At 38.9% G+C, this 12162-nt stretch overlaps 3 protein-coding genes across 6 annotated transcripts; all 3 read right to left on the bottom strand.

The window, feature by feature from the left end:
- Nucleotides 1-1443: 1443 nt before the first annotated feature.
- Nucleotides 1444-5307, bottom strand: LOC103875267. Of its 2 annotated transcripts, none has more exons than XM_009153764.3 (6): nt 5052-5307; nt 2975-4432; nt 2623-2874; nt 2436-2516; nt 1758-2153; nt 1444-1665 (listed from the first exon to the last, which is right to left on the bottom strand). In XM_009153764.3, the coding sequence occupies exons 2-6, from the start codon at nt 4088-4090 to the stop codon at nt 1609-1611; spliced, it is 1902 nt and encodes a 633-aa protein (XP_009152012.1). In that variant the 5' UTR covers nt 4091-4432; nt 5052-5307; the 3' UTR covers nt 1444-1608. The 2 variants fall into 2 exon arrangements, with proteins under 2 accessions (XP_009152012.1, XP_009152011.1); XM_009153763.3 differs by having other exon boundaries at nt 2623-2877; nt 5052-5306.
- A 439-nt stretch (nt 5308-5746) lies between these two features.
- Nucleotides 5747-8680, bottom strand: LOC103875266 (probable inactive shikimate kinase like 1, chloroplastic). Of its 2 annotated transcripts, XM_018659958.2 has the most exons (11): nt 8335-8680; nt 8071-8111; nt 7924-7978; nt 7765-7837; nt 7442-7529; nt 7209-7291; nt 6383-6479; nt 6217-6295; nt 6067-6131; nt 5895-5974; nt 5767-5852 (listed from the first exon to the last, which is right to left on the bottom strand). In XM_018659958.2, exons 1-10 carry the CDS (start codon nt 8525-8527, stop codon nt 5906-5908), a joined length of 843 nt encoding a protein of 280 aa, XP_018515474.1. In that variant the 5' UTR covers nt 8528-8680; the 3' UTR covers nt 5767-5852; nt 5895-5905. The 2 variants fall into 2 exon arrangements, with proteins under 2 accessions (XP_009152010.1, XP_018515474.1); XM_009153762.3 differs by having other exon boundaries at nt 5747-5974.
- A 203-nt stretch (nt 8681-8883) lies between these two features.
- On the bottom strand, nt 8884-12099 carry LOC103875265 (uncharacterized protein At2g33490). Of its 2 annotated transcripts, none has more exons than XM_009153760.3 (10): nt 11636-12099; nt 11345-11417; nt 11193-11264; nt 11053-11114; nt 10899-10967; nt 10780-10808; nt 10498-10699; nt 10180-10419; nt 9239-10106; nt 8884-9113 (listed from the first exon to the last, which is right to left on the bottom strand). In XM_009153760.3, the coding sequence occupies exons 1-10, from the start codon at nt 11750-11752 to the stop codon at nt 9106-9108; spliced, it is 1740 nt and encodes a 579-aa protein (XP_009152008.1). In that variant the 5' UTR covers nt 11753-12099; the 3' UTR covers nt 8884-9105. The 2 variants fall into 2 exon arrangements, with proteins under 2 accessions (XP_009152008.1, XP_009152007.1); XM_009153759.3 differs by having other exon boundaries at nt 8884-9094.
- Nucleotides 12100-12162: the final 63 nt, after the last annotated feature.

Raw genomic sequence — 12162 nt, 5'->3', positions numbered from 1 at the left:
CAAAACCCATTTGGGTTCCATCTACGTGTGAAAGATGTGGTAGACTTGGCCACAAAGCAAAGAGATGCCTCTTACCTTCTAAGCCGGCTAACGATTCAGGCGTGCTGCCACAGACAAAAGATGTTCCTAGTGAGATCCCTGTTGTGGATATTGATCTTATTCTACATGAAAAGGATACTTCGGCTTCACCATTATCGACTATGCATCCAAAGGATCCAAAAGCTATTGAAAACCTATTGATTCCTACTCCAGAGTCTGGCCACGTCTTAGAAGAGGTACGCCTTGTCGCTGTGCTTGAAACTTTATCTCCTTCTTCTCATTCACAACAAGAGAAGCCCATTGTTCCGCTTAACTCAGTTCCTGCTTACTCCATATTAGTAGATGCACAGTCTACTCCCACTTATTCACAGATTATGGAAACCTCTCCATCAAGTATTATCAATAACAAGGTCCTAGAGTCCTCTGTTATTGATCCTTTAACCACATCAACTAATCATTGTGCCTTTGAGAGTCCTTCTCGTTTTACAGTGTTAGAAGAAGTGAATAAAGCTGAAATTGAGCCTTCAAACTCGTTCAGCTTGACTAGAGGTGGGAGAGAGTCAAAGCCTCCCATCAAGTACCAAAACATGGAGTGGAAGACAGTCCGAGAGAGAGGAAACCGTGGCCGACGAGGCCGTGGCTCCTATCATTAGCTAGTGTCTTTTTCACCATCAGTGGTTTATCTAGTCTCAACCTTTGTTGTTTCATTGGTTTGAGATTCACTCTTACATGAAACTTGTTTCATTCCAGCTTTTCCAAACTATAAGATTTCCAATCTTATCTTGTAATAGTTTAAGTTTTAAATTGAAAGCCCTTAGTTAAAAAAAAACCCATTTGGGTTTGATGAAAAAAAGGTTGACAAAAAAATAATTTAATTCTGATAAGCTGATTTGTTTACGAGATTGAGTTTCTTCAGCGATCTAATTTGAAAAAACAAACTCTCTCGTATCATATAACTCAGATAATTTTTAATAATTTGTTTTTTGGTAATTCAATTTATAAATATTAATTTTAGAATATTTGCTTATTTAGATATTATATATAATTAATATATGTACGTATATAATTTGTAATTTAAAAGTTTAGATACCGTTGTAAAAAAAAAAAAAAAAAAGTTTAGATACCTATTCAGTTTTTAGTCCATACTCCATACGTATGCACTATCTCATATAAAAAGAATTTTGTTTTAATTCTAAAAAAAAATTTGTACTTCGATAATAAATCCTTTATTTAATTCCAAAAATAAATCTGTACTTTCAATACCCGAATCAAAATGCAGTATGTTAATATAAGGTAGCAATCATTGTAACTTAATAATTATTATTTCAGCTGATGAAATATCATTTCAGATTTCATATCACAATTTCTATAATTAATGTTACTGGTCAAGGAACTATGGGCCCATGAACATTGATCGATCCTATCTGTTAGATGAAAAACAAAAGACAAAAGTAATAGTTAATGTAAGGCCTGAATCTGTACAACGTTGTGTCAAAGCCATGGGGTTATGTACAAATAAGCCCATTGATTTCTTCTTAAACAAGAAAACGAAATACAACCATTGAAAACTTAGTCTGTGATGTTGAAGTATCTTGGGTTTTCTGGGTAATGGTACTCCACATTCAACTGCAACAACACAAAGACGAACCAAAAAAAACTGATTAAAAAAAAACTTAAAACGTTGGTCAAGAGTCGGAAGGTAAAATCTCAAACGGTACCTTTCCTTCATCTGAATCTGTGTGGCGTTGAGGAAACACGACTCTCAAGTCGTTGTACAGATAGAATCTCCTCTTCCCATCTGAATCCAAGCTTTTCTTTTGCCCCCCCGTGGTGTCGTCATTATCAGGTTTCTTTGAAGCTTTCTTGGGTGATGGGCAAATAAACCTCAGGTGAAGAGCGTACCGTAGAGCACCAGAACCACCGTTACATTCTTTGGAAGATTTTAAACATCTTTTCTCACTTTCTTGTAACACATCAAGTTTCTCATCTCCTTCTACTCCTTCACATTCTGTTTTGTTCTCTTTTGCACAGCTTTTGGCTTTACTAGTGTTCTCTTGCGTTGCTTCACTGGTTGGATTAGATGATCCCAGAGTAACCTTTTGGCGCAAGAAAGTCTGTATAATACCCCACAGAAACAAAAGAAAACTAATGTTCAAACTTCTTTTATTTTGTATTTTTTTACATACAACAGAACATGCAACAATGAAGTTAAAAGGCGGATCAACTAGTGGAAATGAAAACACCAGTTAGTTATTTCTCTATACCTTATGCTTTCCTAGAGGCTAACTATTACCCTTCAGTCTATAGCAGGTAATGTTATATCAGCTCCTAATAATTTTTCTTTCTTAACACAAAAAAAAAGAACAGTGTTTGCTTTCTTGTATGTTCAGTATTACCTTTGTTCCGGCCGGCATATCAGTTAAGTCATAGTTACAGAGGAACGTGTGAAGAGGTGTTTTCTCAGGATTACTAAGAACCTGCACAAAGAGCAATTCATACCATATGAGTATTTTGAACCTTTCAACCACCACCACTCAGATGACTTTTTAACCACAACATTTATAATGAAAATAGTATCAATACCAGTTGAATCCGACCCTTCATGGGGATCCTTAGTTGGCTCTTGGAGGAGCTCTGAGCATCAAAGCTGATTGGGCTTGTTTTCAACTTCTGGCTCCAGAACTTGTTCGATTTAGATCCTCCACCAAGATCTATGGAGGCATAATATAGCAAGACGCAATCATCACCAACACTAGTTACTGAGAACGGAAGCTTCTGTGATTTTGGAGATATGTCTCCCCCAGCTATACTAAGAACCGCAAGAAAACCGTCAATCTTCTGCACAGAAAGAAACAGCACAAGTCATGAGTTACCTTTTTACTCATATGTGTAAGCACGACATGTCATCAAAGCATCAGAGTCGAAGATGGAAAACCTGATTTGTAGTCCCGCATGACAACCTTCCTGTCAACAATGACTCCTCGAAAGAACCAACCAATGACCTCTGAATGGGGCGTCCACTCAAGCTTCTAGTGAACCTTCTGCATGGAGATGAAGGAGTTGGTTCAACACCTCTCTCCATTGAAAACGCTCTCCTTAGAGCATACGCATCATCAAACAATCTACGGTCAATTCTTAGTTCTGCTTCTTCACTGATATTCCTCAACTCTTCCACTATCTTCCCGTTTTGGCCAGCTTTGATTCTCTCAGAAAACTTAGGACCAAGCGGTGAGAGAGAGAGCGGTGGAGAGGCGGATATCTCCTTATCACAAGGTGAGGTCCTATTGGATGTACCAGAGGTTTCATATACTGGTGAATATAAGCAAACCTCACCTTTTGTGGGTCGGTGGAGGTCTGCAGAGTCTAGCAATGGACCGTCAGTGAAGACCATGGAGGAGAGTCTGCTACTGTTCGAGGCGTTCTTCCATTCCCAGTGAGTAGATGTGGCTGTAGGAGTGGTGGAGAGATGCAACCTACCAGCGAGGTTAACCTTTGTGTGATCTTGTGCGACAGAACCGGAGAGTCCACTAGAGAGACCAGAATAAGTAATTTTTTGGTGGTTGATACTGCTGATATCAAGCAGGTCACCTCTGAATTTTACAGGGAAGAGAGTATTAAGAGGGGAGAGTACTCGTTTCCTGACCAACGCTCCACCAATATCTGCTCCTGTTACTCCAACAGTTGATGACAGAGAGTGATCAACAGCTTCCTTTTCCAGTGAGCTGGTTTCACTTGATGCAAAACCAACTATCCTTCTAGCTCCAGTTAGACTCGAACTAACCTTATCCGCAGCATAGCTAGTGGATCCATGACCACTACTAGATGAGGTAACATGGAATCTATGATGATCATCAGTGAACTCCAGAGGCTCCAATGAAGTTTTCCTATCAAATTCTCCAATGGAAGAGCAAATGCCTTCTTCGCTTCCTCTGTTAAGGCCATCTGAATCATGGGAAGTGGCATACAAAGGAAGACTTTGCGAAAGGCTGGAACTGGGAGCGGAAGAAGCTTCATGGGATTGGTCACTTGAAGCAGTCTGTGGTAGACCCATAGCCAATGCTCAAAGGACTTTATCAAATAAAAAGTTGTGGTCCCCTAAGGGTGGTGGATACCTTGTTGGAACTTGTGAAGTGACAGTTTCCAAATCCCTACTTAATCTGGAAAATCTCCTCTACCAAACCCTTGCAATAACAATACTACCTCTATCTCTAGTGAAACAAATTCAAAACTAGAACTATGTATCAGTGACAGGCATCCACAAGTCGTGCATTGCAACCCGCATACAAGAAACTAAACACTTGAAATTTATTCGACAGTGGTTTATGTCAGAGCGTCCTGGAGCTGTATGGAATTTGAGGGTGAATGATACAGAGTTCATTGCAGTTACACTTTCCTGAAACGAATAAAGGACAAAGCCAAAGTCGGTCAGACAGACTCTTAAAGCTTAAAGCATAATTATAACACAATTGCAGAAGTTTAAGGCTGACAGATTCCAGTTTTTTTTTAAGAAAGTAAACGATAAAAAAAAAAATCAAGAACCCGGACACATTCACCATAATAGCCAAAGTAATTTTTTTTTTAAAATGTTTTAAAGTTTTAAGAAAGACGAAGAGATCAAACAATAGCTGCCATTCAGAAATAAAAAGAACATAATAACTTGAGCTAAACCAAAATCATCCTCACAATTTCTCAGTGTGAAATTTTCAAGCAGACATCATTACTACAAGACACGTATATAATAAGTATTGAGCAAAAATATACAAATGATGAAACATAACAGCAATAAATTATTCCAAGAAAACAAAAGTGATCAAACAACATATGATGATCACGAACGTAACACCATGAACCACGGCGTGAAAAAAAAAAACAAAAAACTTAAATCAAATCAATCTGATCAATAAAAACTTCAAAAGCTTCTCATATAAGACAAATCTCCAGAAAACAAAACCAGCTCATCACCATCATCATCAAAATCATCGAAAACAAACACCGAGAAATTAACAACGCACCAATAGAATCTGTTCAAGAGAACGTTTCAGATGGAATCATTCACATGGATCGATTAATCAGAACCAAACTGGGAACAGAAACGAACAAGATGAATCCAGAAGAGATAGAAAAAAGTTTTAAAGACGAGGAAGAATCTGAAGGAAGGGGTGAGAGAGAGAGAGAGAAAGAGGCAGAGAGAGGTTTGTTCCTTTCCCCCTTATCTTTGCGTCTGTTTATAAACAAATCCCAATTAACTCAGTCTGCCATTTACATTTCTCATTACGTTTTGTATTTCTCGAGATACGATTTTGATTACACATTATACATCCTTTTTTTTCTTTTGATTAAAGGAGAAAACCACAAGTTTGGCATGAAAAATACGCATTTCTTCTACTACTTTTGTATTTTTACCATTATTACCGTTTTTATTGTTTTACCGACACCAAATATTGCGCCTCCATCGAACAGACACAAAAATATGTTTTTTTTTCTTATAAAAAGGACGACGACGACGAGACAAGAAAGCTGTTGGGAACTGAGATGAGCTTTTGTTTTTGCACTTTCTCTGTTTCACGCTCTTATCCCTTAGTGGGCCACAGATATTAGGCCCACTTACTAGTTGATCAACTCATCAATCAATAGAATAAAGTCTAACACGTGATCTCACGTGATAGAGACGTCAGATGTTTCTCCTCCATCCAATGCTTGCAGCATCTATCATAAACGCTACCAACATTTTTACGCAAAAAATGCCTAATATATATGTCCATGAACCATGATAATGATGAAAAATAATATGTTCATGATATACAACATGATAGAAACCCTAAAAAAAATTCACAGATTTTGCGATGCATGGATAGTAAATATGAACCTAGAAAGGCCGAGAAGCTTCTTCCATCATTTTCTTTACTCTCGTCAACTTCTCTATTTCTTTCAAGACCTGAAGAACAACACATTCTTTCAGAGAATATTTCACAATGGTAACCATAAGTCAAAATGATTAAAATAATAATTATAAAGTTCAAGACTTGCCTCCAAAGCAAGCTCTTCAGAAGTTATTGTGTCCAAGTCTTCGCACCCCAGCTTTGTAGCTATTCCTGGTTCAAAGAACAAAAAGTAGCATCACTCATAAAAATGAAACGGTCAAGGTTATATTTATTGACTTGTGAATAAAATCCTTACTTTCAAGGGAAATAACTGCATCTGCTGTGTCATAACCCTTTCTTGATTTTTCGTAACTCGCTTTTATTGCGTCATACAACTGCTTCCATCATGAAACACAGTTTGTTTCTTTGTAATAACACCGACGGAACTTTAAGCAGGTCAGAGAGAAAGAGAGAAGAAAGACCTCAGGGGACGGTTCTGAGCTGAAGGGAGCATCTCCTTTAGCTGCGATTTCCAGAGGAACAGCAATCCATATGGAGATCCCGTGTCTTAGAAGCGCACTGTTCAAATATTTAGGGTCAAACGAGAAGCAGACAGAAGAGAAGTTCTCGGTATCGAAGTATGTCAAGAGAAGGGTAGAATAACTCTGTCTCAGGAGAGATATGCCAAGAAAATCCTATGTGAAACAGGGATGGAGGAGTGTAATTCTGTTCAAACACCAATGGAGTTTGGTCTGAAGCTTTCGAGGGCAGAGAAGGAAGAAAGTATTGATGCCAAAGACTATTGGCGAAAGATAGGTTGCTTACGTTACCTACTCCACACGCGTCCTGACCTTGCTTTTAGCTTTGGTCTGTTATCACGATATATGCATGACCCTAAACACTCTCACGGAGCAGCTATGAAGCAGGTTTTGAGAAAGAAGACATCTATGCATCACTTGGGAAGAAATGAGCTTATGATCATCTCAAAGTTCACTTAGCTAAAAGATTTGCGAGCTTCCTTTCATGATGCACACTCCCAATGTTCCAATCTTCATGCCCGAAGAACTTTTTAGACGATTCGAGATATCGACGTCGCTAGAGTGCTAATCGATACCGGAAGTTCGGCCGATATCATCTTCAAAGACACTCTTGAAAAGATGGGGATCAATCAATCCGAAGTCACGAAATGCCCAAGCCCACTGCTGGGGCTTTCGGGGGAAACGACCAAAAGTCTAGGCAGAGTGTGTATGTTTTCTAAAAGCTCGAAATGGGAGAGAAACTACTGCGGGTTATATAAATAGAACATACAGATTTGTCAAGCTCTGGACTGCACCATCTCCAGCGCAAACTACAAGCCGACCCATAGATGATAGCTGCTTCAGCACTTCAGTCTGTAAAATCACATTAGAGTCATCATTAATAACCACCATTATGTAGCATTTAGTTTGATGTTGAGTATGTATTTTGTAAGTGGATAAGTAAGATCAATCCTCTTTCGGAAACTGGATCAAGGATGCATTTGATCAAATGATTGAAATTACCTCTGATTCCTTAAAAGCCTTCTCATCAGCCTCCTTTAGAGCTTGAACAGACACATTCCCACCAGCCGCCTCAGCGATCAAATTATCACTACAAATAAGAGTAAAATGAAGTTAGGACAATATAGTGTGAGCTTATGAAAAGGACAAGCAGAGTTAAAGTGGCAACCCTCTGTTATGGAGGTAAAGGACAAACAAAGAGAGCTTAAACCTTAACACTAGCCCTCGGATAAGTAACAAGAATATCATATATTCCCAAGAGCTTTATAGGTTCCAAAAAATAATGAAAGCAGACTAAAGTTCTATCGAAGTTACGAGTGGCATACCTATCAAAGTAGTAATATCGCAATGACTCAGCCAAAAGCTTCCCCAAGTTGGTTTTAATGTGGTTATTAACCCCTACACCAGATTGTTAAAGCTCACACATCAGTGTTCATCCCTACGAAGTCAGCAATTAGTTTTTAAAAAACAGGGAGCGGCCTTACCAACCAGAAATATTGAAGCGCCTTTGAGTTGAGGGGATATGTCCATAGCTTTCCTCTGAGTTTTAAAACAGAAACAGGTTAAGAGAATAAGAGGAAGCAAAGCTGATTACATCAGTAAAAAAGTAGGTTCTGTGATAAAACTCTCACCTTAACAGCATCAATGGGATCCGAATCAACAACATTGACCCCTACCCAACAAAACACAATAAACTGATAAGATATCCCGTGGATCAATCAGGTAGAAACATTTAGTACAGTTTCATCAAGTTCTCGAGCAGACAGTACTAATCGTGAGACTCCAAATTCAGGACACAAACACACAACTAGTTCAGCTTCAGACATATCATCGAACACTTTGAAACAGGTGTTTCGCATCTCTAAAATTCTAAATTAGAGCTGGAAAAAACTAACCGGTGGAAGCAGACTGATCGGCGAGACACGGAGACGGAGCTATACGTCTGTGAGAAGAAATGAGTTTAACAGAAGAAGAAGAAGAAGAAGACAGCAACGGTGCACTTCGAGCTTGAGGATAGAACAAGGGAGGAAGAAGACGAGGAACGAGTCCAGAAAAAGTTAGAGAAGCAAACGCAGCAGAGATCTCCATTGACGAACAACGAAACTCCTTCTTCTCCTCTCTCTAGATATCCGCCACGTATGTCTATCGAATCAGCTCAACGTGATAATTTTCTTCTACCATTTTTTCAGGATTTTAAATTTAAATAATTATAAATGTATGCGTTACTCTTGTGTTTTTTTTTATTTAGTAGCGTTTATTGGTTGTTGTAGTATTTTAATGGATTTGAAAATCCGAAATAAATGTAATGTTATTGGTTTTGTGATTTTCAAATCTGTATTAAAATCATGTATTATTAGTTTAATGATTCATAAATTCTATATCAAATCAAGTGTTATTTAATCGTACGGATTTACTAATATATTTGATTTTATAATGGATTTGAATGGATTGTTTAAATTTTTTTAGTTAAAAATATAAAGACAATGAACAGAGGCTTCAGATTTACAATGGAAAAGTGAAGGCAAAAAAATTAGAGAATACGAATTTAACCAACTAAAGAATTATACATATACTGACTAGTAGTAGTATATTCACTTATGCTGATTCTCGTTTTGGTCAAACACTAGCTTCATCGTTCGATCAGCTCTCCTACTCCTGCAAGATAGTTAATAACCTATGGAGGTTTCAATAAATCCACAACAAGTAAATACACTTCTGATAAAGTTCACAAATGTATTTTAAATATTTTTTACGTAAACAATGAAAAAAATAAAACATTTTTTTGGTGTGTTTTTTTACCTCTAATTTGACTAGTCCGAGCAACTCCCGTGGACTCAAGCGGCCGAGACAGGCTCATTGGTGTTAACGGCGGGGATGCTACTCCGTCTTCGTTTCTTCTGACCGCTCGTTGAGCAACGGCTCTATGGTTATTTGAAGGTATAGAGTAGCTTCGAGGAACGACCAGTGGAGGAACTGGAAGTGGCGAGGCCACAATGTTGGTGGTGGACGGAGGAGCGAGACTAACAGTTTTGTTTCTTTCTTGGTTCCATCCGGTTAGAGGCGCCGAGTGACCAACCAGAACAGGGGATTTGGCTCGTCTAGGCGGTGGTGCAAAGTGGCCAGGTGGTCTCGGAAGCTCGTGAAGCTCGTTATACCTCGGGGAAGAAGAAGAAGCAGGAGGAGGTGAAGCTGTAGGGGAGGCTCTCGGAGAATGAGACTGGTGTACAGGAGGAGTCGGCAGAGGACGAAACGTGTCTGTGGTTGTAGTGGTGACAGGTTTTGATGATGAGGGTTTGATCGGTCCGGAAAATGCGTATCGTACAGCTGTTTGCTGTTGATGAGGATGCTTGTCTGTTGTAGAAGGGCGAGGGAGGCGGACGTAGATGCTGTTGCTTTCCACGTCTTTCACGCTTTTTATCGGTTCTAACGGAGATGAATGCCATATGTTGTGGTTTGCTGGTCTCGGGTTTAAAGCCGGGTTTGAGTACGGTGAAGGCGTTGGTAACACGTAAGCATTGGAAGATGGATTCGTCTTTGTTTTCTTTTCCGGGAACAACGGAGCTGAATAGCTGGTCATCCTGTGAGGGTATTCTTCTCTGTGATCAGCAGTTACCACTGCGGCTCTTGTTACAGAAGGACGAGGAAAGGAGAGGTCTGTATCGTCCATCTAGAGAGAAACAAGAGAGTATAAGATCATTCCGCAGAGTCATGTTCCTCGTCATTTTCAAATTCAACTTTACCTTCATTGAACCCCATGTCGGAGAAATAGAAGCAGCGTCTACCCTCTGCTCATTTTCTTTGTACGCAAAACTGAGTTCTCTTTCTTTGTTAATGTATTGGTCATCATCATCCTCACTACTACCTTCCACTTCGTTCGCATGAACAGAGAGATCACAGTCAATGTGCTGTTTCTCTGCAGAAACTCTTACGTGACGCTCTACAGTATCGAGCGATTTCATTCCAGTGTAAAACAGACGCATCTAAAAGAATAATAAAAAAGGTCAAGAACACATAAAGAGAAGACAAAGTTTTCATAAGAAACTGAGTTTGAAATTTACCTGAGCAGTGTGGTGACGGACTGCTTGCGTGAGGAGACTACGAGCTTGTCCTTCCTTGAGAGATTTCAATCGAAAAATGCACATTGTTGCTTCTTCATGAAACTCATTGTAAGCAGGTCGAGACTCTGGAGGAATATGTCTTTCTCCTTTACTGCTTTTGGGCCTTCCTTTATCTTTCACAAGCGCCATCTCAAACACATTTCTGAGTAGTTTAAAACCATAGAAAATGTTTATGTTTATCAAACTGCAAAATAAAAACTCACTAGTGAAAAAATAACAAACCTCTTCTCATCGCATTGTTGCTTCATATCCTGCTCATTTTTTTAAAAAAGAGAAAAGGATAAGAGAAACAAGTAAAGCGTTTCTTGAATACAAGAAGTAGCAAACAATGGTATACGTACCTCAACAGTTCTGAGGTCACTGAGAAGTGATTCTGATGGGGACGTAATCGTCTTGAATACATGACTACGCTGAAGAGTAAAAACAAAACAAAAAACAAATGTAAGATTTCCAGAGTTAAAATTACAGAGTTGGTGATTGCAATGAACAGCTTACATATGTGTCAAGAAGTTTCTGGAGATCAAACTGAACTTTACCCAACATAAACAAGATTCTACCTACAGAAGAAAAACCAATGTCACAATACAGAATAGGGAATTAAAAGTTGTACAATAGGGACAATCTTAAGCGCTTACTGCTTTCTTCGTCGTTATGAGGCGCAATTTGCTCCAAACAATTACCCATCTCTCCCAATGACTCAGAGAACTCTAAAAAATTGCATTAAGAAGTGTAAGACCATTTTTCATGTTCATAAGAAAAAACATACGAAATTGGATGTTTGTTTTACCGTAAGCACTATTTGCCGTTACAGCAGCAGCAGCAAGTAGTCTATCGTAGCAGTCTCTCATGTCTTGCATATCCTGATGAGACATCACAAGTGAGTGTATCTGAGAGCTTAACTAGTGTTTCTTCCATTAAAATAAACCAATCAGCTAAATACTTCCTTAAAAACATGTTCATGGAACTACACTATGGTTTAGCTACCAATTCGAAAGTTTCTAAATTTGTTCTTCACTCCTAAACCAGAAACAAAAAAAAGTTTCTAAATTTAGTCGAAACAAGGAATTTGAAAATTTACCTTGCCGGCTCGAGCGAGTTCGTCAACAAGTGCCGTAGCAACGAGCTCTCCTTTCTCCTTGGCATCGACCTTATGAGACGTTAGTTTCCTTAACCTCCCAATCGAAGCTTTCATCATAATCACCCCACACTTGAAAAATCAACCCTAACTCTGAGAATTAGCAGACTGTTGTTCTTCCTCGGGATCGAAATCTCTAAACAAGTGAAAACGATTCAGAGACTAAAATCGGAGAAAGAGTGAGATTCAAGTATCGTACGGATGTGTTCAACCACATTCAAGGAAGGCAGCAGAGAGAGAGAGAAAGATTAACAAACAAACAAACAAAAAGGTTTTTGGTCAAAAAACAACAGATCGAAACAGAGAGACGGAGACGGAAGCAAGAATGATCCAACGGCGTGTATCTCTCGCTGTGGACTTATACGAGGGAACTAGAACGACACGTGGCGAGATCGTAACGGATAAAAGAGGGGAATGGGGGAAGAAGAGTCAAAAGTCAAAGATGGATGACAGGGAAAGAAAGCGATTCT

Source organism: Brassica rapa, chromosome A06 (assembly GCF_000309985.2).
Source record: "Brassica rapa cultivar Chiifu-401-42 chromosome A06, CAAS_Brap_v3.01, whole genome shotgun sequence".
Taxonomy (NCBI): domain Eukaryota; kingdom Viridiplantae; phylum Streptophyta; class Magnoliopsida; order Brassicales; family Brassicaceae; genus Brassica; species Brassica rapa.
The sequence above is the reverse complement of the archived record's forward strand: the minus strand, read 5'-3'. Positions and strand labels throughout refer to the sequence as shown.

Excerpts from the sequence above, each read along its gene's own strand:
- LOC103875265 (XM_009153759.3), bottom strand. The coding sequence starts at position 11,752 with ATGATGAAAGCTTCGATTGGGAGGTTAAGGAAACTAACGTCTCATAAG. Across the intron at positions 11,115-11,192 it reads TCATAACGACGAAGAAAGCA|GTAGAATCTTGTTTATGTTG; the intron begins GTAAGCGCTTAA and ends TTTCTTCTGTAG. Across the intron at positions 10,420-10,497 it reads TCCGTCACCACACTGCTCAG|ATGCGTCTGTTTTACACTGG; the intron begins GTAAATTTCAAA and ends TTATTCTTTTAG.
- LOC103875267 (XM_009153763.3), bottom strand. The coding sequence starts at position 4,090 with ATGGGTCTACCACAGACTGCTTCAAGTGACCAATCCCATGAAGCTTCT. Across the intron at positions 2,517-2,622 it reads TGAAGGGTCGGATTCAACTG|GTTCTTAGTAATCCTGAGAA; the intron begins GTATTGATACTA and ends CTCTTTGTGCAG. Across the intron at positions 2,154-2,435 it reads ATATGCCGGCCGGAACAAAG|ACTTTCTTGCGCCAAAAGGT; the intron begins GTAATACTGAAC and ends GGTATTATACAG.
- LOC103875266 (XM_009153762.3), bottom strand. The coding sequence starts at position 8,527 with ATGGAGATCTCTGCTGCGTTTGCTTCTCTAACTTTTTCTGGACTCGTT. Across the intron at positions 7,292-7,441 it reads AGGCTTTTAAGGAATCAGAG|ACTGAAGTGCTGAAGCAGCT; the intron begins GTAATTTCAATC and ends GTGATTTTACAG. Across the intron at positions 6,132-6,216 it reads TGCAGTTATTTCCCTTGAAA|GAATAGCTACAAAGCTGGGG; the intron begins GTAAGGATTTTA and ends TCTTTGAACCAG.